This window comes from Oncorhynchus mykiss, chromosome 28 (genome assembly GCF_057628025.1).
Source record: "Oncorhynchus mykiss isolate SJ-2025 chromosome 28, ASM5762802v1, whole genome shotgun sequence".
In the NCBI taxonomy this organism is placed as follows: Eukaryota; Metazoa; Chordata; class Actinopteri; order Salmoniformes; family Salmonidae; genus Oncorhynchus; species Oncorhynchus mykiss.
In genome coordinates, this window is record NC_143049.1 from 27,199,611 (window position 1) to 27,226,439 (window position 26,829).

General features: G+C 44.6%; 1 protein-coding gene across 2 annotated transcripts in view; it reads right to left on the bottom strand.

Annotated features, from left to right (window-relative positions):
• LOC110508194 (glypican-5) overlaps window positions 1–26,829 on the bottom strand; it is a 246,172-nt gene that overhangs the window by 32,956 nt on the left and 186,387 nt on the right. For both annotated transcript variants that reach the window (XM_036966675.2, XM_036966674.2), the window contains 2 exons: window positions 26,575–26,695; window positions 14,539–14,677 (listed from right to left, as the gene is read on the bottom strand). In XM_036966675.2, the coding sequence (XP_036822570.1) occupies window positions 14,539–14,677; window positions 26,575–26,695 (260 nt within the window). The remainder of the gene's footprint in view (window positions 1–14,538; window positions 14,678–26,574; window positions 26,696–26,829) is intronic.

The window sequence follows — 26,829 nt, forward strand, 5'->3', positions numbered from 1 at the left end:
CTCGTGGACATTCGATGTTGCCATTAAGTCATACATCAGATAACATTGGCAATAGGACAGATGTGTTCCTACCAACCTAATGATTCATTTCATACCCACCTGTAGCTATGGCTCAAACAGACCAAATGGAAGCTTACCTTGTAAGATGTTTGCTGTTTGGTGAAAACGTTGTGTAAAATAAACATTTTGACTCTTGGGGCTAGTGATAAATAACAGCAGGTCACAGGCAGACAAACAATATATCCTCATGATCTGTGGAGTCCTGGCTTTTGGTGTGTATCAACGTATTCCGTGTTTATTTTGTTTATGTTTCACAACGCTAACCGAAATGTAGGTGGCAGCCATCTTGAAATGAGATCATCGGCTCGGCCTGCCTTTTAGAAATATGTTTGCCCATTTATGGTAGTAAGTCACACCAAAGATTTGAAGGCACCGATCAACAGCCAAGATACTCACCTTTCCGCAGACACCCTGCTTTTGCAGATAGGGGCTACCGTTCTCATACCAGACTGAATTGATTTTTTTGTTAAATCAAATAGGGTCCCCAAATATGGGGACTTTACATTTAAGACTGTTGACATAGCCTCCTAGTCAAGTGTAAATCCACTTTGCGCTAGAGGACAGATTTGTTCATGGATTTTTTTGTATGCATGTAAATATGTGGACATTGAAGCATTATAAGCCTTTTACCACACAGTGTTAGCTTCAACAACAAGCAAATGCAGCGGTCATTCCCCTGCATTCGGCCCTACTCAGACGTTGACAGGCTAATAACAGTTTTTACTCACATAAAAACGCTCTTCTCTATTATTCAGCTGTGACAGCCCTCTTTCCTCTCCCTCCCTCTCTCCGTCTCCTTCTCTACCAAGGCCTTAAGACCACATATTAAATAGAGAGTGGGTTGTTGAATAGAGATGTGCTGCCAGAGAATGGCTTCCTTAAGCAGTGTCTAAAGAATAGTGTGTATTAGCTCCAGACACAGATCTTTCTCTCTCTACCAGTTGACAGGTTACAGAACAGGTGTCAGTGAAAAGCAGGTGCAAGCTCTTAGCTCCACCATGAGGTGTCTCTATCGATCGCCTGGGCTGCAGACAACGTGTAGAACAAATACCACCGCAGGTGAGTGTGTGTGTGTTAGATGTGAGACTTCAGTCAGGAAACACACACACACACACACACACCACACTCACTTGCGGTGGTATTTGTTCTTCACCTCTATTTAATCTGATATGTACCTGCTCCCTGGGTGCCTGGAACTGACGTTGATAGATACTAGCTAAATAGGAATAGATTCAGCTGGGTGTCCTCCACTTCATCACACACACCTTTCCCATATTGAGGGGCACCTCGAGTGTGTATGAGCGTGTGTGAGTTTGGGTGATGACCCACACAAGGTTGTTAAAGAAGTTCACCAAAGGTACAGTACAGAGTCAGTTAAAGTGTTAGAATGTGTGTTTAGTACAGGGTCCCCTCTCCTCTCCCAAAGACCCAACTCTCCTCTTCAGGAATCTCATCCATCTTGGGGCCCTGTCACATCAACTGGCCAACTAGTGGGTGACATTGTCCTTTTAAGCCCATTTACTCAAACTGTACTGCTCTGAGCTGTACCCCATACCCCCTAACCATACCCCAGTAAAGCACACAACCTTATCCTCACCCTCGCTCCCCCCGATTCCTTAACCCTGGCATGCCATTTAGCACCTGTTGCTAGGTGACCTTCTCTAAAGCATGGTAGGTTGTGCCTCCTGATTGCCTTTCTGTATTCCCCTGCTTCCATACCCCTTGCATTTCCAGAGGGAGACCCCTGATCCCTGCACAGATCCTTCCCACTCAGGTTGCCTGCGAATGAGGGTCAAATAGTGGTGAGAGAGGCTGTTTCTCCGAAAAGGGGGAGGCTAGGGTCAAGGAAGGCGGAAGGAGTGTGAGTGACAGGAACGGTATGTTTTTCAGAATGGGGGGAGGGGCAAACAGGTCACCCTCTCCCTCATTGGTGTTGTATATTACCCCTGTAGGGTGAGTTACTTTCTCCCTCTTTGGTGCTGTACAATGGGGCAAAAAAGTATTTAGTCAGCCACCAATTTTGCAAGTTCTCCCACTTAAAAAGATGAGAGGCCTGTAATTTTCATCATAGGTACACTTCAACTATGACAGACAAAATGAGAAAAAAAATCCAGAAAATCACATTGTAGGATTTTTAATGAATTTCTTTGCCAATTATGGTGGAAAATAAGTATTTGGTCAATAACAAAAGTTTATCTCAATACTTTGTTATATACCCTTTGTTGGCAATGACAGAGGTCAAACATTTTCTGTAAGTCTTCACAAGATTTTCACACACTGTTGCTGGTATTTTGGCTCATTCCTCCATGCAGATCTCCTCTAGAGCAGTGATGTTTTGGGGCTGTTGCTGGGCAACACGGACTTTCAACTCCCTCCAAAGATTTTCTATGGGGTTGAGATCTGGAGACTGGCTAGGCCACTCCAGGACCTTGAAATGCTTCTTACGAAGCCACTCCTTCGTTGCCCGGGCAGTGTGTTTTGGATCATTGTCATGCTGAAAGACCCAGCCACGTTTCATCTTCAATGCCCTTGCTGATGGAAGGAGGTTTTCACTCAAAATCTCACGATACATGGCCCCATTCATTCTTTCCAGTCGTCCTGGTCACTTTGCAGAAAAACAGCCCCAAAGCATGATGTTTCCACCCCCATGCTTCACAGTAGGTATGGTGTTCTTTGGATGCAACTCAGCATTCTTTGTCCTCCAAACATAAACACATAAACATTTGTCCTTTTGCCACATTTTAGGCTTCAAACATAAAGATATAAAACTGTATTTTTTTGTGAAGAATCAACAACAAGTGGGACACAATCATGAAGTGGAACGACATTTATTGGATATTTCAAACTTTTTTAACAAATCAAAAACTGAAAAATTGGGCGTGCAAAATTATTCAGCCCCCTTAAGTTAATACTTTGTAGCGCCACCTTTTGCTGCGATTACAGCTGTAAGTCGCTTGGGGTATGTCTATCAGTTTTGCACATCGAGAGACTGACATTTTTTTCACATTCCTCCTTGCAAAACAGCTCGAGCGCAGTGAGGTAGGATGGAGAGCATTTGTGAACAGCAGTTTTCAGTTCTTTCCACAGATTCTCAATTGGATTCAGGTCTGGACTTTGACTTGGCCATTCTAACACCTGGATATGTTTATTTTGGAACCATTCCATTGTAGATTTTGCTTTACGTTTTGGATCATTGTCTTGTTGGAAGACAAATCTCCGTTCCAGTCTCAGGTCTTTTGCAGACTCCATCAGGTTCTTCCAGAATGGTCCTGTATTTGGCTCCATCCATCTTCCCATCAATTTTAACCATCTTCCCTGTCCCTGCTGAAGAAAAGCAGGCCCAAACCATGATGCTGCCACCACCATGTTTGACAGTGGGGATGGTGTGTTCAGCTGTGTTGCTTTTACGCCAAACATTACGTTTTGCATTGTTGCCAAAAAGTTCAATTTTGGTTTCATCTGACCAGAGCAACTTCTTCCACATGTTTGGTGTGTCTCTTAGGTGGCTTGTGGCAAACTTTAAACGACACTTTTTATGGTTATCTTTAAGAAATGGCTTTCTTCTTGCCACTCTTCCAGAAAGGCCAGATTTGTGCAATATATGACTGATTGTTGTCCTATGGACAGAGTCTCCCACCTCAGCTGTAGATCTCTGCAGTTCATCCAGAGTGATCATGGGCCTCTTGGCTGCATCTCTGATCAGTCTTCTCCTTGTATGAGCTGAAAGTTTAGAGGGACGGCCAGGTCTTGGTAGATTTGCAGTGGTCTGATACTCCTTCCATTTCAATATTATCGCTTGCAAAGTGCTCCCTGGGATGTTTAAAGCTTGGGAAATATTTTTGTATCCAAATCCGGCTTTAAACTTCTTCACAACAGTATCTCAGACCTGCCTGGTGTGTTCCTTGTTCTTCATGATGCTCTCTGCGCTTTTAACGGACCTCTGAGACTATCACAGTGCAGGTGCATTTATACGGAGACTTGATTACACACAGGTGGATTGTATTTATCATCATTAGTCATTTAGGTCAACATTGGATCATTCAGAGATCCTCACTGAACTTCTGGAGAGAGTTCGCTGCACTGAAAGTAAAGGGGTCGAATACTTTTGCACGCCCAATTTTTCAGTTTTTGATTTGTTAAAAAAGCTTGAAATATCCAATAAATGTCGTTCCACTTCATGATTGTCCCACTTGTTGTTGATTCTTCACAAAAAAATACAGTTTTATATCTTTATATGTTTGAAGCCTGAAATGTGGCAAAAGGTCGCAAAGTTCAAGGGGGCCGAATACTTTCGCAAGGCACTGTATATATATATATATACATATATATATACATATACATATACACTGCTCAAAAAAATAAAGGGAACTCTTAAACAACACAATGTAACTCCAAGTCAATCACACTTCTGTGAAATCAAACTGTCCACTTCGGAAGCAACACTGATTGACAATAAATTTCACATAATGTAGTGTAGCTCATCCAGGATGGCACATCAATGCGAGCTGTGGCAAGAAGGTTTGCTGCGTCTGTCAGCGTAGTGTCCAGAGCATGGAGGCGCTACCAGGAGACAGGCCAGTACATCAGGAGACATGGAGGAGGCCGTAGGAGGGCAACAACCCAGCAGCAGGACCGCTACCTCCGCCTTTGTGCAAGGAGGAGCAGGAGGAGCACTGCCAGAGCCCTGCAAAATGACCTCCAGCAGGCCACAAATGTGCATGTGTCTGCTCAAACGGTCAGAAACAGACTCCATGAGGGTGGTATGAGGGCCCGACGTCCACAGGTGGGGGTTGTGCTTACAGCCCAACACCGTGCAGGACTTTTGGCATTTGCCAGAGAACACCAAGATTGGGAAATTCGCCACTGGCACCCTGTGCTCTTCACAGATGAAAGCAGGTTCACACTGAGCACATGTGACAGACGTGACAGAGTCTGGAGACGCCATGCAGAACGTTCTGCTGCCTGCAACATCCTCCAACATGACCAGTTTGGCGGTGGGTCAGTCAAGGTGTGGGGTGGCATTTCTTTGGGGGGCCATGTGCTCGCCAGAGGTAGACTGCCATTAGGTACCGAGATGAGATCCTCAGACCCCTTGTGAGACCATATGCTGGTGCGGTTGGCCCTGGGTTCCTCCTAATGCAAGACAATGCTAGACCTCATGTGGCTGGAGTGTGTCAGCAGTTCCTGCAAGAGGAAGGCATTGATGTTATGGACCGCCCGTTCCCCAGACCTGAATCCAATTGAGCACATCTGGGATATCATGTCTCGCTCCATCCACCAACGCTACGTTGCGCCAGACTGTCCAGGAGTTGGCTGATGCTTTAGTCCAGGTCTGGGAGGAGATCCCTCAGGAGACCATCCGCCACCTCATCAGGAGCATGCCCAGGCGTTGTAGGGAGGTCATACAGGCACGTGGAGATCACACACACACTACTGAGCCTCATTTTGACTTGTTTTAAGGACATTACATCAAAGTTGGATCAGCCTGTAGTGTGGTTTTCAACTTTAATTTTGAGTGTGACTCCAAATCCAGACCTCCATGGGTTGATACATTTGATTTCCATTGATAATTTTTGTGTGATTTTGTTGTCAGCACATTCAAATGTGTATTTAATAAGAATATTTCATTCATTCAGAACTAGGATGTGTTATTTTAGTGTTCCCTTTATTTTTTTGAGCAGTAATATATATATATATATATATATATATATCGTTGAAGTCAGAAGTTAACATAAACCCTAGCCAAATACATTTAAACTCAGTTCTTCACAATTCCTGACATTTAATCCTAGTAAAAATTCCATGTTTTAGGTCAGTTAGGATCACCACTTTATTTAAAATATTTGAAATGTCAGAATAATAGTAGAGAATTATTTATTTCAGCTTTTATTTCTTTCATCACATTCCCAGTGGGTCAGAAGTTTACATACACTCAATTAGTATTTGGTAGCATTGCATTTAAATTGCTTAACTTGGGTCAAACATTTTGGGTAGCCATCCACAAGCTTCCCACAATAAGTTGGGTGAATTTTGGCCCATTCCTCCTGACAGACCTGGTATAACTGAGTCAGATTTGTAGGCCTCCTTGCTCGCACACGTTTTCCTGCTGTGGCAAACTGGCTCAAATTAAGATGATACATCCTCTGTAGGGTGATGATCTAGTCTCTCTATACCAAAACCCACTGCCAATGCAAGCAGTGTAATGCATAAACATGTAGTATTGTAACATACCATGAAACCTGACCAGGAAAAACTCATGACCTCAAGTATAACCACTAACAAGGGCCCAAAGCTTTTCCAGGTCAGGTCACATGGTGTGGAAAAATAACCGCCATCACATCAATGCTATATGAGAACCCTCCACTTCAGACTGAATGGAAAGAGACTGTCCCGTCTATGCCAATGACAGTATCTAATGACTGAAGTTACTGCTTAACTTGGCGTCCCACCTCGACAACAGCCAGTGAAAGTGCAGGGCGCCAAATTCAAAACAGAAATCCCATAATTAAAATTCCTCAAACATACAAGTATTATACAACATTTTAAAGATAAACTTCTTGTAAATCCAACCACAGTGTCCGATTTCAAAAAGGCTTTAAGAAGAAAGCACACCATGCGATTATGTTAGGTCAGCGCCTAGTCACAGAAAACCATATGGCCATTTTCCAGCCAAGGAGAGGGCTCACAAAAGTCAGAAATAGCGATTAAATTAATCACTAACCTTTGATGATCTTCATCAGATGGCACTCATAGGACTTCATGTTACACAATAAATGTATGTTTTGTTCAATAAAGTTCCTATTTATATCCAAAAATCTCAGTTTACATTGGCGCGTTATGTTCAGAAATGCATTGTCTCAAACAAACATCTGGTGAAAGTGCAGAGAGCCACATCAAATTCAAGAAATACTCATCATAAACATTGATAAACGATACAAGTGTTAAACATACAAATAAAGATAAACTTCTCCTTAATGCAACCGCTGTATCAGATTTCAAAAAGGCTTTACGGAGAAAGCACACTTTGCGATTATGTTAAGTCTGCACCTAGCCACAGAAACCCATAAAGCCATTTTCCAGCCAAGGAGAGTGTCACAAAAGTCAGACATAGCATTAAAATTAATCACTTACATTTGATGATCTTCATCTGGTGGCACTCCCAGGTCTCCATGTTAGACAATACATTTTCATTTTGTTCGATAATGTCCCTCTTTATGTCCAAAAACCTCAGTTTTGTTGGTGCGTTTAGTTCAGGAATCGAAAGGCACAATGTGCATCAAGACGACATCAAGACGAAAAGTCAAAAAAGTACAATAAAAGTTAGTAGAAACATGTCAAACAATGTTTAAAATCAACCCACAGGTTGTTTTTGTCATTATAAAAATGGGAACATAGGCAACTTAAACTTCTACACAGACCATTCCCTGGCATGGCACAGTGCTATATTAACACACTACCCCTCTGTTAAGAGGGGGGGGGGGGGGGGGGGGTGTTACCGATGGGTGGAAAGTCATAATATTAGACAATGAGGACTCTGAGTCAGCCAATGTGAACTTGTACAAATCTGGAACAGTAATGGTACAGGGCAACCCCAAACAGTGTCAGTTGGACTTTCACATTATCAAAGTGAGAGCTCAGCAGGAGAAGCTCTTGCTTGAGAAAGATACCCCCACCCTGAGCATGTCAGACCAGACCTCTTCATTATACAACCCCACAGAGTACTGAAATTAAGGATAAATTCACCCAGCTGGAGGTAAGGCAGGTGAAGCTGGAACAGCAGGTGAACACACTCCAGTCAGCACAAAAAATAGTCCAGCTCAACAACACCTGATCAATCAGAGCTGGAGAGTTGGAGGTGGAGAGAGACATATCTGCACTCTGGACTGTGGTAAGACAACATCAACAGGAGACAGAGCAGTAGCAGGAGAAGAACAGACCACTAGAGAGGATCAGTGCTGGAGGAGAGCATGCGGGGGATGGCGTGTGACAGAGAACAACCCATTAGAGAGGTGGCCACCCCCACAGAGAAGCCAGCAGAACAGCCTACCTCAGCCCCAACAAAGGTCCTGACACCACATCAGAACAGTCCACCAAAGACCCTGACCATACCGTCGACATTACAGCAGAACAGACAAAGGAAGAACCCCAAGCCCAGGGGATCCAACCCCCTTTGAGCACCCCCCCCTGTCAGCCACCCTGATAGCCTTCCTGGCAACCCCCCCTCTGGTGTCCAAACACTCAGCGAGCCCCAGACCTTCTGTCTGAGGACCAACTAGGTTCACCCAGCAACATATTAATACACACAGGCACAAACGACCTGAGAGCACAGCAGGAAAGGGTGGCCACGACACTCAAGGGAGTGATTGAAAAAGCTTCTTCTACTTTCCCCAATGCACAAGTGGTTATCTCCACCTTGCTACCACAAAAAGACTTCTACCCTGCTACCATACAGCGGTTGAACGCAAGTATTCCCCGTGACTGTGCATCAAAACCAAATGCTTACCTGACCGACCACTCCACCCTGGACTTGAGAAGACTTTATGACCAGGTCCACCTACACAAAGCAGCAGTGCCCACCTTCGCCCAGACCCTAAAGGACATCGCCCTCAAACGCAGCCCCAACACTTCACACAGGAGCGACAGATCAATAGACAGCACGCCTCAGACCAGCAAGACCCTCTCCCAGACCTATGGAACCCCCCCTCCCCCCCGACCTACACAGAGGACCCACGCCAATGACCTACATCCAGACCACAACACTACCAGCCAAATCCACACCCCAACCAATCAACACCCACCCTCCAAGTCAACCATGCCCACACTCCATTTAGGCCACCTCAGATCAAACCTATGCTCCTGCTGCCGACCCCATGCCCCCCACTTCTGCAAAGAAGGCTTCAACATGGAAGTCACACATATGCCAAGGCCTTGAGCAGGCAAACAGGCCCAACCCCCACTCGTACACTAGCCCAAGCCAATGGCATGTGCCAGATGCTCAGCAGGCTCTGCTCACACTTACTGGTCTGAGGCCAAACCACACGACTAACAACATTGGACACTTTATGGAACACAAAGCCTTCACTATCTCATCCTGGAATATCCAAGGCCTGAGGTCATCTGCCTTTGGCCTAAAGAGTAGGAAACTAGAGCCATTGTCATCCTACAGGAAACATGGTATAGAGGAAACAGACCCACTGGTTGCCCTCTAGGTTACAGAGAGCTAGTAGTCCCATCCACCAAACTACCAGGTGTGAAACAGGGAAGGGACTCAGAGGGTATGCTAATTTGGTATAGAGCAGACCGAACTCACTCTATTAAATTAATTAAAACAGGCACATTTGACAGTTAACTTAACAGAGAAAAAATGTCCTCCTGTGTGCTACCTATATCACCCCACTAGAATCCACATACTTTAATGAAGACAGCTTCTCCATCCTGGAGTGGGAATCAATCATTTCCAGGCCCAGGGACATGTACTAGTCTGTGGCGAACTAAATGCCAGAACAGGACAAGAATCTGACACCCTCAGCACAAAGAGGGATAAACACCTACCTGGATGTGACAGCATTCCCTCCTCCAAATGACCCCTAGGCCCAACTACGACAACATAACCAACAAAAACAGGTCACAACTCCTGCAGCTCTGTCGGTCGCTGGGTATGTGTCACGTTCGTCGTAAGAATTATAGGACCAAAGTGCAGCATGATATGGTTTCCACTTGTTTATTAACGGAAACGCACAAAACAATAAAGAATGAACGAAAACGTGAAGACAATGGCGTGCTCACAGGCAACTACACATAAACAAGATCCCACAAACACAGGTGGGAAAAATAACTACTTAAATATGATCCCCAATTAGGGACAACGATTACCAGCTGCCTCTAATTGGGAATTATACAAAACACCAACATAGAAAAGAAACTAGAACACAACATAGACATAGATATACTAGATCACCCCCTAGTCACGCCCTGACCTACCACACCATAGAGAAACAATGGCTCTCTATGGTCAGGGCGTGACAGTATGTACATAGTCAATGGTAGGGTTCGAGTGGACTCCTATGGTAGGTACACATATAGCTAATCTCTTGGCAGTAGTACTGTAGACTACTTTATCACTGACCTCAACCCAGAGTCTCTCAGAGCGTTCACAGTCAGCCCACTGACACCACTATCAGATCACAGCAAAATCACAGTCTACTTGAACAGAGCAATAATCAGTGGTGAGGCATCAAAGCCGAAGGAACTGAATAATATTAAGAAATGCTATAGATGGAAGGAAAGTAGTGTGGAAACCTACCAAAAACAATTAGGCAACAACAAATTAAATCTGTTTTTTCTTGGACAAAACGTTTCACTGTAATAGTGAAGGAGTACATTTGGCAGTAGAAACCCTAAACAGTGTATTTGACATCTCATCTTCCCTATCAAATCAAAACAAAATTAACAGAAAACAGAAGAAAATTAACAACAATGACAAATGGTTTGATGTAGAATGCAACAACCTAAAAACCTAATTAAGAAACCTATCCAACCAACAACAAAGACACCCAGAAAACCTGAGTCTCCGCCTACACTATGGCAAATCAATAAAAACAATACAGAAATACACTACGGAAAGAGAAGAAACAGCACATCAGAAATCAGCTCAATGTAATTGAAGAATCCATAGACTAACCACTTCTGAGATAATTGGAGAACACTAAACAAACAACACGAAGAGTTATCTTTCTAAAACGGAGATGTATGGGTAAACCACTTCTTCAATCTTTTTGGCCCTATAACAAAGAACAAACAGCAAAACATATACATGATCAAATACAAATCTTACAATCAACTATTAAAGATTCTATTAAAGATTATTAAAGACTATTAAAGATTCTCCAATTACACTGAATGAACTAGAGGATAAAATACAAACCATCCAACCCAAAAAGCCTGTGGTGTTGGTATCCTCAGTGAAATTATAAAATATACAGACAACAAATTCCAATTGGCTATACCTAAACACTTTAACATCATCCTTAGCTATGGCATCCTCCCCAATATTTGGAACCAAGGACTAATCACCCCAATCCACAAAAGTGGAGACAAATTTGACCCCAATACCTACCGTAGGATATGCGTCAACAGCAACCTTGGGAGAATCCTCTGCATTATCATTAACAGCAGACGTTTCCTTAGTGAAAACAATGTACTGAGCAAATGTCAAATTGGATTTTTACCAAATTCCCATGCGACAGACCACGTTGCACACCCTAATATTCACCCTGCACACCCTAATATTCACCCTGCACACCCTAATTGACAAGCAAACAAACCAAAGCAATGGCAAAGTCTTCTCATGCTTTGTTGATTTCAAAAAGCCTTTGCCTGAATTTGGCATGAGGGTCTGCTTTACAAATTGATGGGGGGAAAACATATGACATTATAAAATCCATGTACACAAACAACAAGTGTGCGGTTAAAATTGGCAAAAACACAAACATTTCTTTCCACAGGCAAAGGGGTGTGACAGGGATGCAGCTTAAGCCCCACCCTCTTCAACATATATGTCAATGAATTGACGAGGGCACTAGAATAGTGGCCTCACCCTACTATAATCTGAAGTCAAATGTCTACTATTTGCTGATGATCTGGTGCTTCTGTCCCTTAAAACCTGTTGATGCCAGGGGATCATCTAGAGGAACGCCACCCCCCCCCAAAAAAATATTCTTAGAAATATTTAACCTCCACACATTAACAAGTCCAATAGCTCAAATGAAAGATAAACACCTTGTTCATCTACCCAGCATGTCAGATTTTTTTAATGTTTTACGGCGAAAACACACCACATATTTATATTAGACCACCACCGAAACCAAGACAAGAGGCAGCCATTTTGTCCCAGAAAATATAAATTATAAAAGCAGGATTAAAAAATAAATCATTCACTAACCTTTTGAAAATCTTCATCAGATGACAGTAATAGGACATGTTACACAGTACATTTTTTTTTTCAATAATATGCCATTTATATCCATAAATGTCCATTTACATTGAATTCATGTTCAGAAAATACTCAAAAATGTCCGCAGAAAATGTAGGTAGCGCCGCAAGATAACGTAAATAGACATCATAAACTTTGACTAAATATACATGTTCTACATATAGTTAGAAAGATACACTGCTTCTTTATGCAATCGCTTTGTTACATTTATTTTTAACGTTACAGAAATCGCACACTATTCAATATTCTGAGACGGCGCTCAGATATAAGCTACATTTCTCCGTAATGTTGGAGTCAACAGAAACACAGATTTCAGCATAAATATTCCCTTACCTTCGATGGTCTTCGTTCAGAATGTTCTGGAAAGGTTCATACTTACCCAATACATCGTTTGGTTTCAAGTCTTGCGTCTTTGTATTAGCTACTGGTAATAACATCAGCTGAAATGCACCCAAAATGTCCTCTGGTCCGGAAAAGTTGCGCATCAAAACTTCAAAATTACATATTATATGTCGACTAAACAGGTCAAACTAAGTACAAAACCAAGCTTTAGGATGTTATAGACATACAAAACAATTTTCAATTCAACCGGTCATTGCTTGTCCTTCATTCTGAGTACTGGAACAAAAAAACACACAGGTTTTTTCTCGCGGCACTTACTCAAATCACTCCCATAGGGCCAATTCTCGCGGGATTTGAACGATTAAACACTCTACAGAATGAGGACATCTAGTAGAAGACATAGAAAGTGTCCCCAGATCCATAAGTGGTTGGGAAGGGTGGGGGCGATGACATCAAAGTTGCTCCAACTTTCATGACCACAAAACTAGTTTGGAAGAATGCCTGCCCTGTGAGTTCTGCTATACTTACAGACATAATTCCAACGGTTTTAGAAGCTTTAGAGAGGTTTCTATCCAATAATAATTATTATATGCATATATTAGCAATTCTTGACAAAAAAAAAATCTGTTTACTAGGGGTACCCAATTCCTCCAAAGGTGGCATAAGTCAGCCATATCCTCAACAGGTTTTAACCAATGTAAAATACCAAATAATGCATGCAGAGCAATTAGGCCGATACCCGCTAATGATCAAAATCAAGAAAAGAGCCGTTAAATTCTACAACCACCTGAAAGGAAGCGATTCCTAAACCTCCAAAACAAAGCCATCACCTACAGAGAGAAGAACCTGGAGAAGAGTCCCCTAAGCAAGCTGGTCCTGGGGCTCTGTTCAATAACACAAACAGACCCCACAGAGCCCCAGGACAGCAACACAATTAGACCCAACCAAATCATGAGAAAACATAATTACTTGACACATTGGAAATAATTAACAAAAAAACTGAGCCATAAACAGAGAAAGCAGAATACTTGACCACTGTGACTGACCCAAACTTAAGGAAAGCTTTGACTATGTACAGACTCAGTGAGCATAGCCTTGCTATTGAAAAAGGCCGCTGTAGGCAGACCTGGCTCTCAAGAGAAGACAGACTATGTGCACACTGCCCACAAAATGAGGTGGAAACTGAACTGCACTTCCTAACCTCCTGCCAAATTTATGACCATATTAGAGACACATATTTCCCTCAGATTACACAGATCCACAAAGAATTCGAAAACAAACCCAATTTTGATAAACACCCATATCTACTGGGTGAAATACCACAGTGTGCCATCACAGCAGCAAGATTTGTGACCTGTTCCTATTTTCCTTTTTGTACTTTAACTATTTGCACATTATTACTACTTCTCCTTCTGTGAGTGTAATGTTTACTGTTCACTTGTGTTGTTTATTTTACTTGTGTTTATTGTCTATTTCACTTGCTTCGGCAATGTTAACATATGTTTCCCATGCCAATAAAGCCCTTAAAATGAATAGAGAGAGAGAGAGAGAGACAGAGAGACATAGAGAGACAGAGAGAGACAGAGAGAGAGATACAGAGAGACAGAGAGAGACAGAGACAGAGAGAGACAGAGAGAGACAGAGAGACAGAGAGAGACAGAGAGAGAGAGAGAGAGAAATGTATATTTAAAATGTCTCTTTCTTTGGAGCTTTTGTGAGTGTAATGTTTACTGTTCATTTTATATTGCCCATTTCACTTTTGTTTATCTATTTCACCTGCTTTGGCAATGTAAACATTTGAGAGAGGGATAAAGGGAGAGAAGGCAAGACAGAAAAAGAGAGAGATAGAGAGGGAGAGAGTGACAAAGATAAACCAAGAACACAACCTGGCATGGTTGCCCAGTGAAGCAGATGCAATGTTCTATTTCTCAGATGTTTTCCAAATGCTTCTTCAGCCAGAAGGTACTACAACTCACCCAGACTCACAGTCAGTCCTGCCTGGCCATCCACACTAGAGGCTTGATATACTTGGTTGTTCAGATGTAAACACTGAATTAGAGAGGTGCGTGTGTGTGAGTGCTTGTGTATGTGCGTGACACATGCATACACCTGGGTGTGTGTGTGTAAGTGCTTCTGTCACTCACAGGTCTTGACTGCCCCCGTTCCAGACCCTTGACACCCGTCCTCATCGTCGCAGTCTCCACTACCGTCCTCTGTGTCGCTGCTACCCAGCTCCCCCCAGGACTCTCTCTGGCCCAGCCCCGGCAGCATGTCCTGGATCTCCTGGTGGAGAGAAACACATAAAGGTATGATGAATAAACACCCACTTATTGCAATGCAAATAGTTTGGGTTGCCATTTGATTAGCTGTTCAGGAGTCTTATTGCTTGGCGCTCCGGTACCGCTTGCCGTGCGGTAGCAGTCTATGATTAGGGTGTCTGGAGTAAATTTTTAGGGCCTTCCTCTGACACCACCTGGTATAGTGGTCCTGGATGGCAGGAAGGTTGGCCCCGGTGATGTACTGGGCCGTACGCACTACCCTCTGTAGTGCCTTGCGGTCGAAGAAAGAGCAGTTGCCATACCAGGCAGTGATGCAACCATCAGGATACTCTCGATGGTGCAGCTGTAGAACGTTTTGAGGATCTAAAGACCCATTCCAAATCTTTTCAGACTCCTGAGGGGGAATAGGTTTTGTCATGTCCTCATCACGACGGTCTTGGTGTGCTTGGACCAAGTTAGTTTGTTGAGGATGTGGAAGCGAAGGAACTTGAAGCTCTCAAACTGCTCCATTACAGCCCCGTCGATGAGAAATGGGGTGTGCTCGGTCCTCTTTTTCCTGTAGTCCACAATCATCTACTTTGTCTTGATCACGTTGGGGGAGAGGTTGTTGTCCTGGCACCACACAGTCAGGTCTCTGACCTCCTCCCTATATGCTGTCTCATCGTTGTCGGTGATCAGGCCTACCACTGTTGTGTCATCAGCAAACTTAATGATGGTGTTGGAGTCGTGCTTGGCCGTGCAGTCATGAGTGAACAGCCACATCATAACCCAATGGGAGTAAATCAGTCAGAAGCATTAGAGCGATAGCATATTAGCTCTGGTTCCTTTCACACCCACAGTGTAACCCTTCACTCCCCAGTGTGTGACAGCATCAGCGGGCCAAGGTGCTGCTAGCGACAGCCCTCTGCTCTGGAGGACGCAGAGGGTCTTCAAATCGACCGTGTGTGTGTGGCCCTTAGGTTCATTTCCCTGACACATCATGGCAGATGTCAACAAGCGCCCTTGAGGTGAAGCACAACGATTGGTGTGTGTGTGGGGGCGGGGGGGAAGAGAAATAGACTGAAGACGAGAAAATCAAATCAAATAAAAAAATTATTTGTTACATGCGCCGAATACAACAAGTGTAGACCTTACCATGAAAATGCTTACTTACAAGCCCTTAACCAACAGTGCAGTTCAAGAAGAGTTAAGAAAATATTTACCAAATAAAATATAAAATAACACAATAACATAACAATAGCGAGGCTATATACAGGGGGTACGGGGGGGGGGGGGTCAATGTAATAGTCCGGAGGCCATTTGATTAATTGTTCAGCAGTCTTATGGCTTGGGGGTAGAAGCTGTTAAGGAGCCTTTTGGTCCTAGACTTGGCTCTCTGGTACCGCTTGCCGTGCGGTAGCACGGAAAACAGTCTATGACTTGGGTGACGGGAGTCTATGACTTGGGTGACGGGAGTCTCTGACAATTTTATGGTCTTTCCTCTGACCCTGCCTATTATATAGGTCCTGGATGGCAGGAAGCTTGGCCCCGGTGATGTACTGGGCCATCCGCACCACCCTCTGTAGCGCCTTGCGGTCGGATGCCAAGCAGTTACCATACCAAGTGGCGATACAGACAGATGCTCTCATTGGTGCAGCTGTAGAACTTTTTGAGGAACTGAGGGCCCATGACAAATCTTTTCAATCTCCTGAGGGAGAAGAGGCGGCCACGTAGTTGTGGGTGAACCTGGAGTACAGGAGGGGACTGAGCAGGCACCCTGAGGGGCCCCCATGTTGAAGGTCAGTGTGGGGGATGTGTTGTTGCCTATCCTCAGCACCTGGGGCCGGCCTGTCAGGAAGTCCAGCATCCAGTTGCAGAGGGAGGTGTTTAGTCTTTGGGTCCTGAGCTTAGTAATGAGCGTGGAGGGCACTATGGTTTTGAATGCTGGGCTGTAGTCAATGAACAGCATTCTCACATAGGTGTTCCTCTTATCCAGGTGTGGAGTGCAATAGAGATAGCGTCATCTGTGGATCTGTTGGGGCGGTATGCAAATTGGAGTGGGTCCAGGCTGTCTGTGATGATGGTGTTGATGTGAGCTATGACCAGCCTTTCAAAGCACTTCATGGCTACAGGCATGAGTGCTACGGGTTGGTAGTCATTTAGACAAGCTACCTTAGCGTTCTTGGGCACAGGGACTATGGTGGTCTGCTTGAAACATGTTGGTATTACAGACTCAGACAGGGAGGATGAAAATGCCAGTGAAGACACTTGCCAGTTGGTCAGCACATGCTCGGGGGAAAACATCCTGGTAATCCATCTGGCCCTGCAGCCTTGTGAATGTTAACCTGTTTAAAAGTCTTCCTCACATCGTGCATGGAGAGTGAGATCACACAGTTGTCCGAGCATAGCTGGTGCTCTCATGCATGGCTCTGTGTTGCTTGCCTCGACGTGAGCATAGAAGGTATTTAGCTGGTAGGATCACGTCACTTAGCAGCTCGCTGCTGGGATTCCCTTCGCAATCTGTGATAGTTTACAAGCCCTGCCACATCCGACGAGTGTCAGAGCCCACATATTAGGATTCAATCTTAGTCCTGTATTGACGGTTTACATGTTTGTTGGCTCGTCGGAGCAATATTTCTTATAAGCGTCCGGATTAGCGTCCTGCTCCTTGAAAGAGGCAGCTCTAGCCTTATATATAACTCATTGTGGCTGTTGCCTGTAATCAATGGCTTCTGGTTGGGATATGTACGTATGGTCACTGTGGGGACGACGTTGTCGATGCACTTATTAATGAAGCCAGTGACTGATGTGGTAAACTCCTCAATGTTATCGGATGAATCCCGTGAACATATTCCAGCCTGTGCACAACACTGTTCAGCCTAAAGTGTGTTTGAGTGTGTGTGTGTGTGTGTGTGTTATAACACTGTCCGGCCCAGTCGTCTTTAAAGCCCCTTTAATTAACAAGAAAATTGATTAAATTAATTAAACGCCATCGCTGTGGCAACGACTTGTTAACCGGTGGCTTTCCTAAACGGTTTGTGTGTGATTGTTTATTGTTATTGTATGCCTGGTTGTTTATTACCTTTACAATCTCAATGGAGCAGTAGTGGTTTGAAAAGCAAATTGCTGTAACGTTTATTGCAATGTAGCAGCTATGTGGAGGCAAGGCCGGGCTGGCTGTGTGTGTGAGAAATACTCTACATAAACTATTTCAATAAGGGGATTCTATTGTGGCTTTTTTATATTATAGTATTGACTGGATAGGCTTCCCTCTGCCTGGCTATCTGGCCTGTTCTGAGGAGGGACTGTGTATGTACTAGAAGGTAGAAGTTGATGCCCATGACATCCGTTTGCTGCCCACAATGCCCAGTTTGATGCCAACTAGACCCCAGACTTCCTCAGACTTTATAGGGCCAGGAGTTTTACCTGACCACGTGATCTGACTGGGCAAACTCCCGTCCCTTCTCATGTGGGAATAATTCCACTTCATGTCTGGGTTCCCTGTGGAGCTATGATAGTTGGAGAAAAACAAGAACTGGTGCTAGGCAAAACAAGAACTGGTGCTAGGCAAAACAAGAACTGGTGCTAGGCAAAACAAGAACTGGTGCTAGGCAAAACAAGAACTGGTGCTAGGCAAAACTAGAACTGGTGCTAGGCAAAACTAGAACTGGTGCTAGGCAAAACAAGAACTGGTGCTAGGCAAAACAAGAACTGGTGCTAGGCAAAACAAGAACTGGTGCTAGGCAAAACAAGAACTGGTGCTAGGCAAAACAAGAACTGTTGCTAGGCAAAACAAGAACTGGTGCTAGGCAAAACAAGAACTGGTGCTAGGCAAAACAAGAACTGGTGCTAGGCAAAACTAGAACTGGTGCTAGGCAAAACTAGAACTGGTGCTAGGCAAAACTAGAACTGGTGCTAGGCAAAACTAGAACTGGTGCTAGGCAAAACTAGAACTGGTGCTAGGTAAAACTAGAACTGGTGCTAGGCAAAACAAGAACTGGTGCTAGGCAAAACTAGAACTGGTGCTAGGCAAAACAAGAACTGGTGCTAGGCAAAACAAGAACTGGTGCTAGGCAAAACAAGAACTGGTGCTAGGCAAAACAAGAACTGGTGCTAGGCAAAACAAGAACTGGTGCTAGGCGTTGTGGTACTATGTTCCAAACGACAGGAAACAATTTCCACTCTGGCGATTGATCAATAAAGTTGATTAGATTCAACGCCACTGTTAAGGACGGATAAAAAATAGAGGGCTTACTTCCTGTCTGATGTCATCAACAATAAGTTCAAAAGTACTATAACACAAATACTAATTGCCAGATTGGTCATGATGCAAGGAGCACCTAGGTAGAGCACCAATAGGCGTTGGAGGAATCAAAACGCAATTGCCTGATTGGTCAAGTGGGGCCAGATGGAGAAATGCACCCTGGGAAAGGACTGTCCGCCACATGGCGAGCATGACATCACACACACTCAGAGATCCTCACGCTTAGCTTTAGACCCTTAGATCACATGCCAAAAGGCGGCAGGATCTCCAACATGGGCTCTGTTCTGCTCTGTTCCAACATGTTTCTCCCTGCTCCTTGGTATTTCAGACAACGCTCCAGTAGTTCTGATCTTGGTTCAAGTTGGCTGTGGATGCACTTTACCGTTCGCACTTTACCGTTCTTGCTGTTATGTATGCAGCCTTCTCAATCGCTGAGTCCCAAATGACACCCTTTTCCCTATCTAGTGTACTCGACCAGGGCCCATAGGGCAGTGGTCAAATAGGGTACTATTAAGGATGCAGCCCATGTAGGGCATAGGACAGAGCAATGTTACGAGAATGTTATGAATGAATCAGTTATGAGGATATTGTGAGTCAGAGCAGTGGCTGTGTTCATCTGTCTGATCCAAGTGACTCACTTGTTATGATGCGTTTGTACTGTTTAGATCTTGGCTGTGGGTTTGACTCTTGGTGATGTTTTCATTGGTTCACAACCTGGTTGAATTAATGTTACATAAAGGTTAAACGCATTACTGACACGTGGCAATCTTCTGTCTCGGCTATCAGTGCAACCCGAGGGGTTCATCCCATATGGTCCACAAGCTAAAGGATAGGAAGCCATTTTAATGTACTGAGACACAGCCTTGTTGCTCTGTTCCACCATGGCTACCATGACCCCCCCCCCCCCCCTCCCCTTTCCATCCCTGTTTTATCCAGGAACATTCTGGAGGAGTGTGTGTGTGTGTGTGTGTGTGTGTGTGTTTATCCTACTCACACTGAAGACAGTGTTTCCAGGAGTTACCAATCCCCTAAATGGTGAGGGGGAGAGATGCTGACTCACTGTGTGTCTGTGTGCGTGTGTCTCTGTGTGTGATTGTGTGTGTATGTGTGGGTGTGTGTGCATGTGTGTGTGTGTGTGTAACCACTCCAATGCACCGCAGCAGGGGGATAAAGACACACATTCCAGTCTTATGTGAGAATATTGATATTGTGACCAGGCTCAGTGGGTAGGAGGGCAAAACAGGGCCGTGTGGTACTATTTCACAGAAAGGGGATAGAGAGAAGCACTGGGAGGGGCTTCCCACCCCACATCACAGGGTCAATGGCAGAGTAGGGAGCCAGCCAGTAGTTGTACAGATATCCTGTAGTCATGGCTGGTATTTTAACAGTGTTTGAGAGATCTGAACTGCCCACAGAATGTGTGTGTGTGTGTGTGTGTGTGTGTGTGTGTGTGTGTGTGTGTGTGTGTGTGTGTGTGTGTGTGTGTGTGTGTGTGTGTGTGTGTGTGTGCGTGCGTGCGTGCGTGCGTGCGTGCGTGCGTGCGTGCGTGCGTGCGTGCGTGCGTGCGTGCGTGCGTGCGTGCGTGCGTGCGTGTGTGTGTGTGTGAGTGATTAGATTTCTGGTTTGGCTCAGTAGATTAATTATGTGTAATACACTGTAATATGGCCAGAGAGCCACCAGGGACAATTTAACACCGCTACAGTAGAAAGACTTGGAGCAGGGGCAGTGTGTATGAAGGGTCTCAGAGCAGGAGTGCTGATCTGGGATCAGTCCATGTGTTTTTATTTATTGTAATCTCAAAGGCCAAAAATGGTCCTTAAATCAGCACTTCTACTCAGATGTTTGATACATTCGGCCCCAGAGGATAGAAGAGGGAAGCTATGGATGATTGATGTACCCACAGTAGTATGAGGGACCAGAGAGGACATTTTGCCAGGACACCGAGGTTAACACCCCTACTCTTGGGACAGGTTTCATAGGATCTTTAGTAACCACAGAAAATGAAGAGGGCCAGTTTCCCAGATATGGATTAAGCTGAAATTATCCATTGAACATGTTTTTCAGCCCAGGACTAAGATTCATGTGAAGGCACCCCTTTAAAGATTTCAATTTGAAGGTTTAATGTCCCATCTGAAGTAGGGCAGTGTCCACGTTCCCATCATCATCCTGGGGCATTGGGGTCTCCTTAGACCAGTTCCTCCTAAAGACCCTCCCTCCAATACCACTTCCAGCTACAGCTGGTCTGAGTGATCTTACATCCAGGCTCTGCCCAGGCACAACTCTGCTTAGCTTCAGAGGCAACCCAGTGGTTGGGATGGCATCCGTTTGTAAAGATTACCCAGAACATGAGTCTCCCCTGGCATGAGGACTGTAGTTCTGCTCCATCTCTTTGAAGAGCTGCTCCACTTGAATCATCTGGTCTAAACTAGTCCCAGTAGTGTCCTGAACATTAAAGACTGTTTAAAGGCCATGACATCACATTGGGCCATGCATGTGAGTCATATGTCATAAGTCACCTCAGACCTTCTCAATGGTTGGGACATGTCATGGACTGTCACAGTGGAAATTTGGTGGGTGTGCCTGTGTATGTTTCAATGTCACACACAGTGAAATGCCTTTCCTGCTCCAAACACAACAATTTTTTATTTTACCTTTATTTAAGTTAAGAACAAATTAAGCCAGTTAAGAACAAATTCTTATTTTCAATGACGGCCTAGGAACAGTGCTTTGTTGAGGGGCAGAACGACAGGTTTTTACCTTGTCAGCTCAGGGATTCGATCTTGCAACCTTTCGGTTACTAGTCCAACGCGCTAACCACTAGGCTACCCTGCCGCCCCAATATCAATGTTGTGGAAAAAATAAATAAACAAATAAATAAGCTATGTATATACAGGGTCAGTTAGTTCCAATACCATATTTACAGTGTGTGTGTATGTGTGTGTTTCCATATGTGTGTGTCCGTGTGTGTGTGTGTGATAATAACACATGCTCTGCTCTCTGCTGTCCTCAGCAGGCTATAGATTTCAGACCTGACTTCAAACAGAGCGTCGGTATTCCCTGAGGCCGGGATTCCAAGAGGCCCTTGACATGGAATACCGCCGGGCGGTCACTGAGGGGGTGAGGTGGGGAGGGATGGGGGGACAGTGGGGTTATGGTCGCCCCTCTGGGGGTCTCCTATTCAGACCCTAGGAAGGCTGGGAATACCAAGAGGACCTGGCTCATTGCTTTTATCTCTATGCCTTTTAGAAGTGTGGCTTGATATAATGTTCTGTGGGTGGGGTGGGGTGGGGTGGTGTGTGTGTGTGTGTGTGTGTGTGTGTGTGTGTGTGTGTGTGTGTGTGTGTGTGTGTGTGTGTGTGTGTGTGTGTGTGTGTGTGTGTGTGTGTGTGTGTGTGTGTGTGTGTGTGTGTGTGTGTGTGTGAACTTTGCTAGCTCATGTGATGAGCAAGCTTTCCTGACACCTGAAGATTTGCGCAGGTGACCCAGGTTTGAACCTTGGTCGGTCAAACAACTGTATGTTTGTGTGTATCTCTCTCTTCATCCGTTTCCATCAATCCCTCTCTCCCTATCGCTCTATACCTTTCCATCAATCCCTCTCTCCCTCTCGCTCTATCCCGTTCCATCAATCCCTCTCTCCCTATCGCTCTATACCTTTCCATCAATCCCTCTCTCCCTGTCGCTCTATCCCGTTTCCATCAATCCCTCTCTCCCTGTCGCTCTATCCCGTTCCATCAATCCCTCTCTCCCTATCGCTCTATCCCGTTCCATCAATCCCTCTCTCCCTATCGCTCTATCCCGTTTCCATCAATCCCTCTCTCCCTATTGCTCTATACCTTTCTATGATGTCTAAGTAGCATTAAATAACCACAGATGGCAAACCTCACACTAGACCAAACCGCTTATACAACTGAGATTTTAACGATTCTAAATATCAGACAGGGACCAGTGAAATCTGGATATATTTTTTTATATATTTTGATATGGAGTGCTGACGCCCTCACTGCTATTTGCCTATTCATGATTCAAAAACCCACACAAGCCTCTCTCAATACACACCGTACCACCACCTACCTGCTGCTCTGAGCAACAGAATATAAAGTGAATGAAAATGAAATATACGCACATCCCAAAGGTTAAGGTGTTGGAACAGATAAATAAATGCAAAGACAGAAAGGAGGACTCTAATACACTCCAACTGTGGTTTATTAAAACACAGGGAGTGAAACATTGTCCAGTTACGCGTCTCCAGTAACCCACAGCAGGGGGTACATCCGAGATACAGATATGTTTTCAGAGACCTTTTAACTCCCAGTACCTCTCCAGTTGTAAAAGGAGTCAGTGAAAGTCTCATATGATCCCCTGTGGGGCTGCAGTGTTTCAGAAGCACCAGATTTACAGAAGCACCAGATTTACAGTATAGGATAGCTCAATCAAGAATCTGTCCCTCTCTTCAACTGGCAGTCAGCTCAACTACGGTCTATTTGTCTCATCTCGGGCCTCATGGCGTTTGAGATTTACTGTAATAAAATGTTTAATAGCAACACAGTTATTCACCGTGGCAGATGCTTTTGTTCAGTCGGTCAGGGTTAACTATGTTTACTGTAATAAAATGTTAATAACAATACAGTAATTTACTGTGGCAGATGCTTTTGTTCAGTCGGTCAGGGTTAACTATGTTTACTGTAATAAAATTTTAATAACAATACAGTAATTTACTGTGGCAGATGCTTTTGTTCAGTCGGTCAGGGTTAACTATGTTTAACCTATACATGTACAGCATATGGTCCATGCAACAATTAAAGGCAAAACGATGATGGTATTGCAAGCACCATGCTCCAATCAACTGTACAACTACATGACAAAATATCTGTGATATGTTACAGTGAGTACAGATCCAATAGAGAGTAGGCCAGGCTAGTAGTCTAGTAATCAATCATAGAGTTAACAGACCTCTCCCTATCGTGTCAGAGGCTTGGAGCCAATACACTGACCTATCCCGTCGTTACATTCCAGGCAAGTCACTAAGCACTGCTTTCATCAACCTCACTCATCTCATTTCTTCACTGTGTGTGTGTGTGTGTGTGTGTGTGTGTGTGTGTGTGTGTGTGTGTGTGTGTGTGTGTGTGTGTGTGTGTGTGTGTGTGTGTGTGTGTGTGTGTGTGTGTGTGTAGGGAGGGAGACACATTAACATTGTAATGCTGCTATAGGGGACAGAGAGCATTATGAATGCATCTCCACCCAAAAACAGCTGGGCTGGTGGTCTGCAATCAGAACTCGCCCTCTCAGAGCTCCTTTCAGTAGACATGAGCTGTATTTACTGTCAGAGTAGAGGGGAGGAGAGAGGGATGAGAAGAGAGAGGGAAGAGACGGGGAGATGATCCTCAGAGAGAGAGGGGGGAGGGAGAGAGAGAGAGCGAGGAGGGCTGGAGTGGGCGAGGCTTTTCATGGACCTTTTTATGTGGGGTCAGGTGATTAGAAGGCTTAGAGCTCGTCTCTGCCGCCACGGACGCTCCTCCGAGAGAACGTGTGGTGTGTGTAAAAGAGAGTGAATGGCACAGTGTGTGTGTGATAGTGTGTAATAGTGTATGTGTGTGTGTGTGTGTGTGTGTGTGTGTATGTGCGTGTGCATAGTACCTTACATCTTATCCCCCCCACCCTTCGCCGGGTCATGGCAGTGCCAGTGTAACACTAAGCTCTTGTATGAGTATGTCAGTGTGTGTATCAGTACCCTGGTGCCAGCAGTGCCCCCTGTGATACCAACTCTGTGGGCTCTACTAGGAGAATGTCATGTGGCTGTATGGAGATTAAAGACACTGTCACTTCACAGCACCACTCTGTACAATCTTCTTAACATGCACACGAACACGCATGCACGCACGCAGGCACACACACACACCTGTGTGCGTGTGAATGTGTGAAAACCTGTGTGTTCCATTCCCTAATATGTGTGTGTCTGCTCCTGCATGCGTGTGTGTGTTGTGTGCAGACGCATGTGTGTCTGTTCCCCCATCTTCTGTGTGTTTATCCAGTGAATCCTGGACAGCGGCTATGGGCAGATTAAACAGTTTGCCACTCTGGGTGACCCTGTCTGTGCTCTTATCTGAAGTAAACACTGAAGCCCAGCACCTCTCTCTCTATCTTTTTCTCTCACTATCAAGGTATAATTGAATATCTTTAAATGTCAACAGCATCACGTCTCCATTATGGGTTGCCATGGCAATGACCCCTCACCACCCCAGAATGCATTGCAGGAGGAAGTCACCATTGTCAATCAGAGGAGACATCAGTAATCTCTCAGCAACAGGAGGATGGACAGACAAGTAGAGACAGAAAGGAAGAACAAGAGAGAGAGAAAATGAGAGGAGAGATGATGGATGGTAAGGAAGTAAGAAAGAGGGGAGAGAGAGAGGGGAGAGGAACACAGAGAGTGAGAGAAAAGATAGAGAGGGGTGTAAACAGACGAGGAGAGAGAGGGAGAGTGTTAGAAAGAGAATGAGAAAGGAGGGGACAAAGTGAGGGAGGAAGAAAGAGATAAAAAGAGATGGCCAGTGTGAGTACTATCTGAGGGTATAATATGCAGGGCCACAAAAGGCAGCAGTGAAACAGAATCTGTCCCCTCAAATGGCCCCTAAGGACCCCTGGGCAATAGGCTTTTATACCCGGGCCCTTTCAGGACCTAATCCTCATCTACATAACAACGGTGTCACTTTGAAGCTGCACTGTGTCATCTCCGCCTGGCCGTCACTCACTGCTGGCCTTTTGCTCTGTGTGTCGCTCTCTCCCGATGTCTGGCATTCTCTCTCTCTCTGTCTATCTCACTGTCTCTCATTACCTCTCTCTCTCTCTCGCCGTCTCTCTTTCCCTCTCTCTCATTTATCGTTTGCTCTTACAACAATCTTGGTATAAGAGAGAAACACAGGAAAGCAGAGGTCAGCTAACAAAATACAACTATGCCTCAGATGTCATGTTATGGTGTGTTCAATATTCAAGTAACAGGATCAAACGTAGTGACACGGACTAGGTACAGTAAAGCCAGAACCAATCCAATAAGACCAAACTGTTTTCTCCAGTTTTACCTATAATAAACAAGATCCGAACTGTCCAATATACGGTAATACAGTATGTAAGCTAGGATAATAAAGCATATAGAAAACAGTAGATTGTAGCATCTGTATCAAGTTTCATACATTCCTCCTCTTCTCCTCAACAGCTGCCCTGAGGGTAGAATACAGTATGGTACAGTAGGAATCTGCTCTGTTCTCATTGTGTTGAAAGAGACATGGATCCACATCCACTGCTTTAGGCTCTCGTCCCACTTCCACAGAATATAGCTTTTCTTTGTAGGTCTGGAATCTCTAGATGACTAGTTATGCACTGTACCTTTAGACAGCGTACACTGTCTGCACATTTACTAGTACAACCTTCCTAAGTAGACACATGAACACACAACAAGAATATGTTTCTTTAAATGTGTCATTCTAAAACCCATCCTTTCACATGCAAACTTAATGATAATTGTATAAACCTGTCAATCAACTGCCTTTGCCTTGTCTGGTCTCACCTGTTTTTGCTGTATACGCCTATAGCCAACTCAGTAGCGATACAACTTTGTGTTCGTGTAACCATGGTAACAGCATGAGGCTGGAGGGATGGCCTACCTGGTTGAAGCGCTCCAGCCTCTCCTTGACCTCAGCTAGTTCTGGGTTAGGGCTGCGAACTTTGACCTCTGGGTTCTGCTTCTGGGCCTGGAGACCGTTCCCCACCACTCTGCCTGTATAACTAGAGAGAGATAGAGAATGATAGATGGGGAGAGAAAGACAGGTTGAATTGATCAATGAGCTGTTGAACGTAGGCATTAAAAACAGCGACATTGCATCACATCACAATCTGGATTATATGTCAAACAACCAACA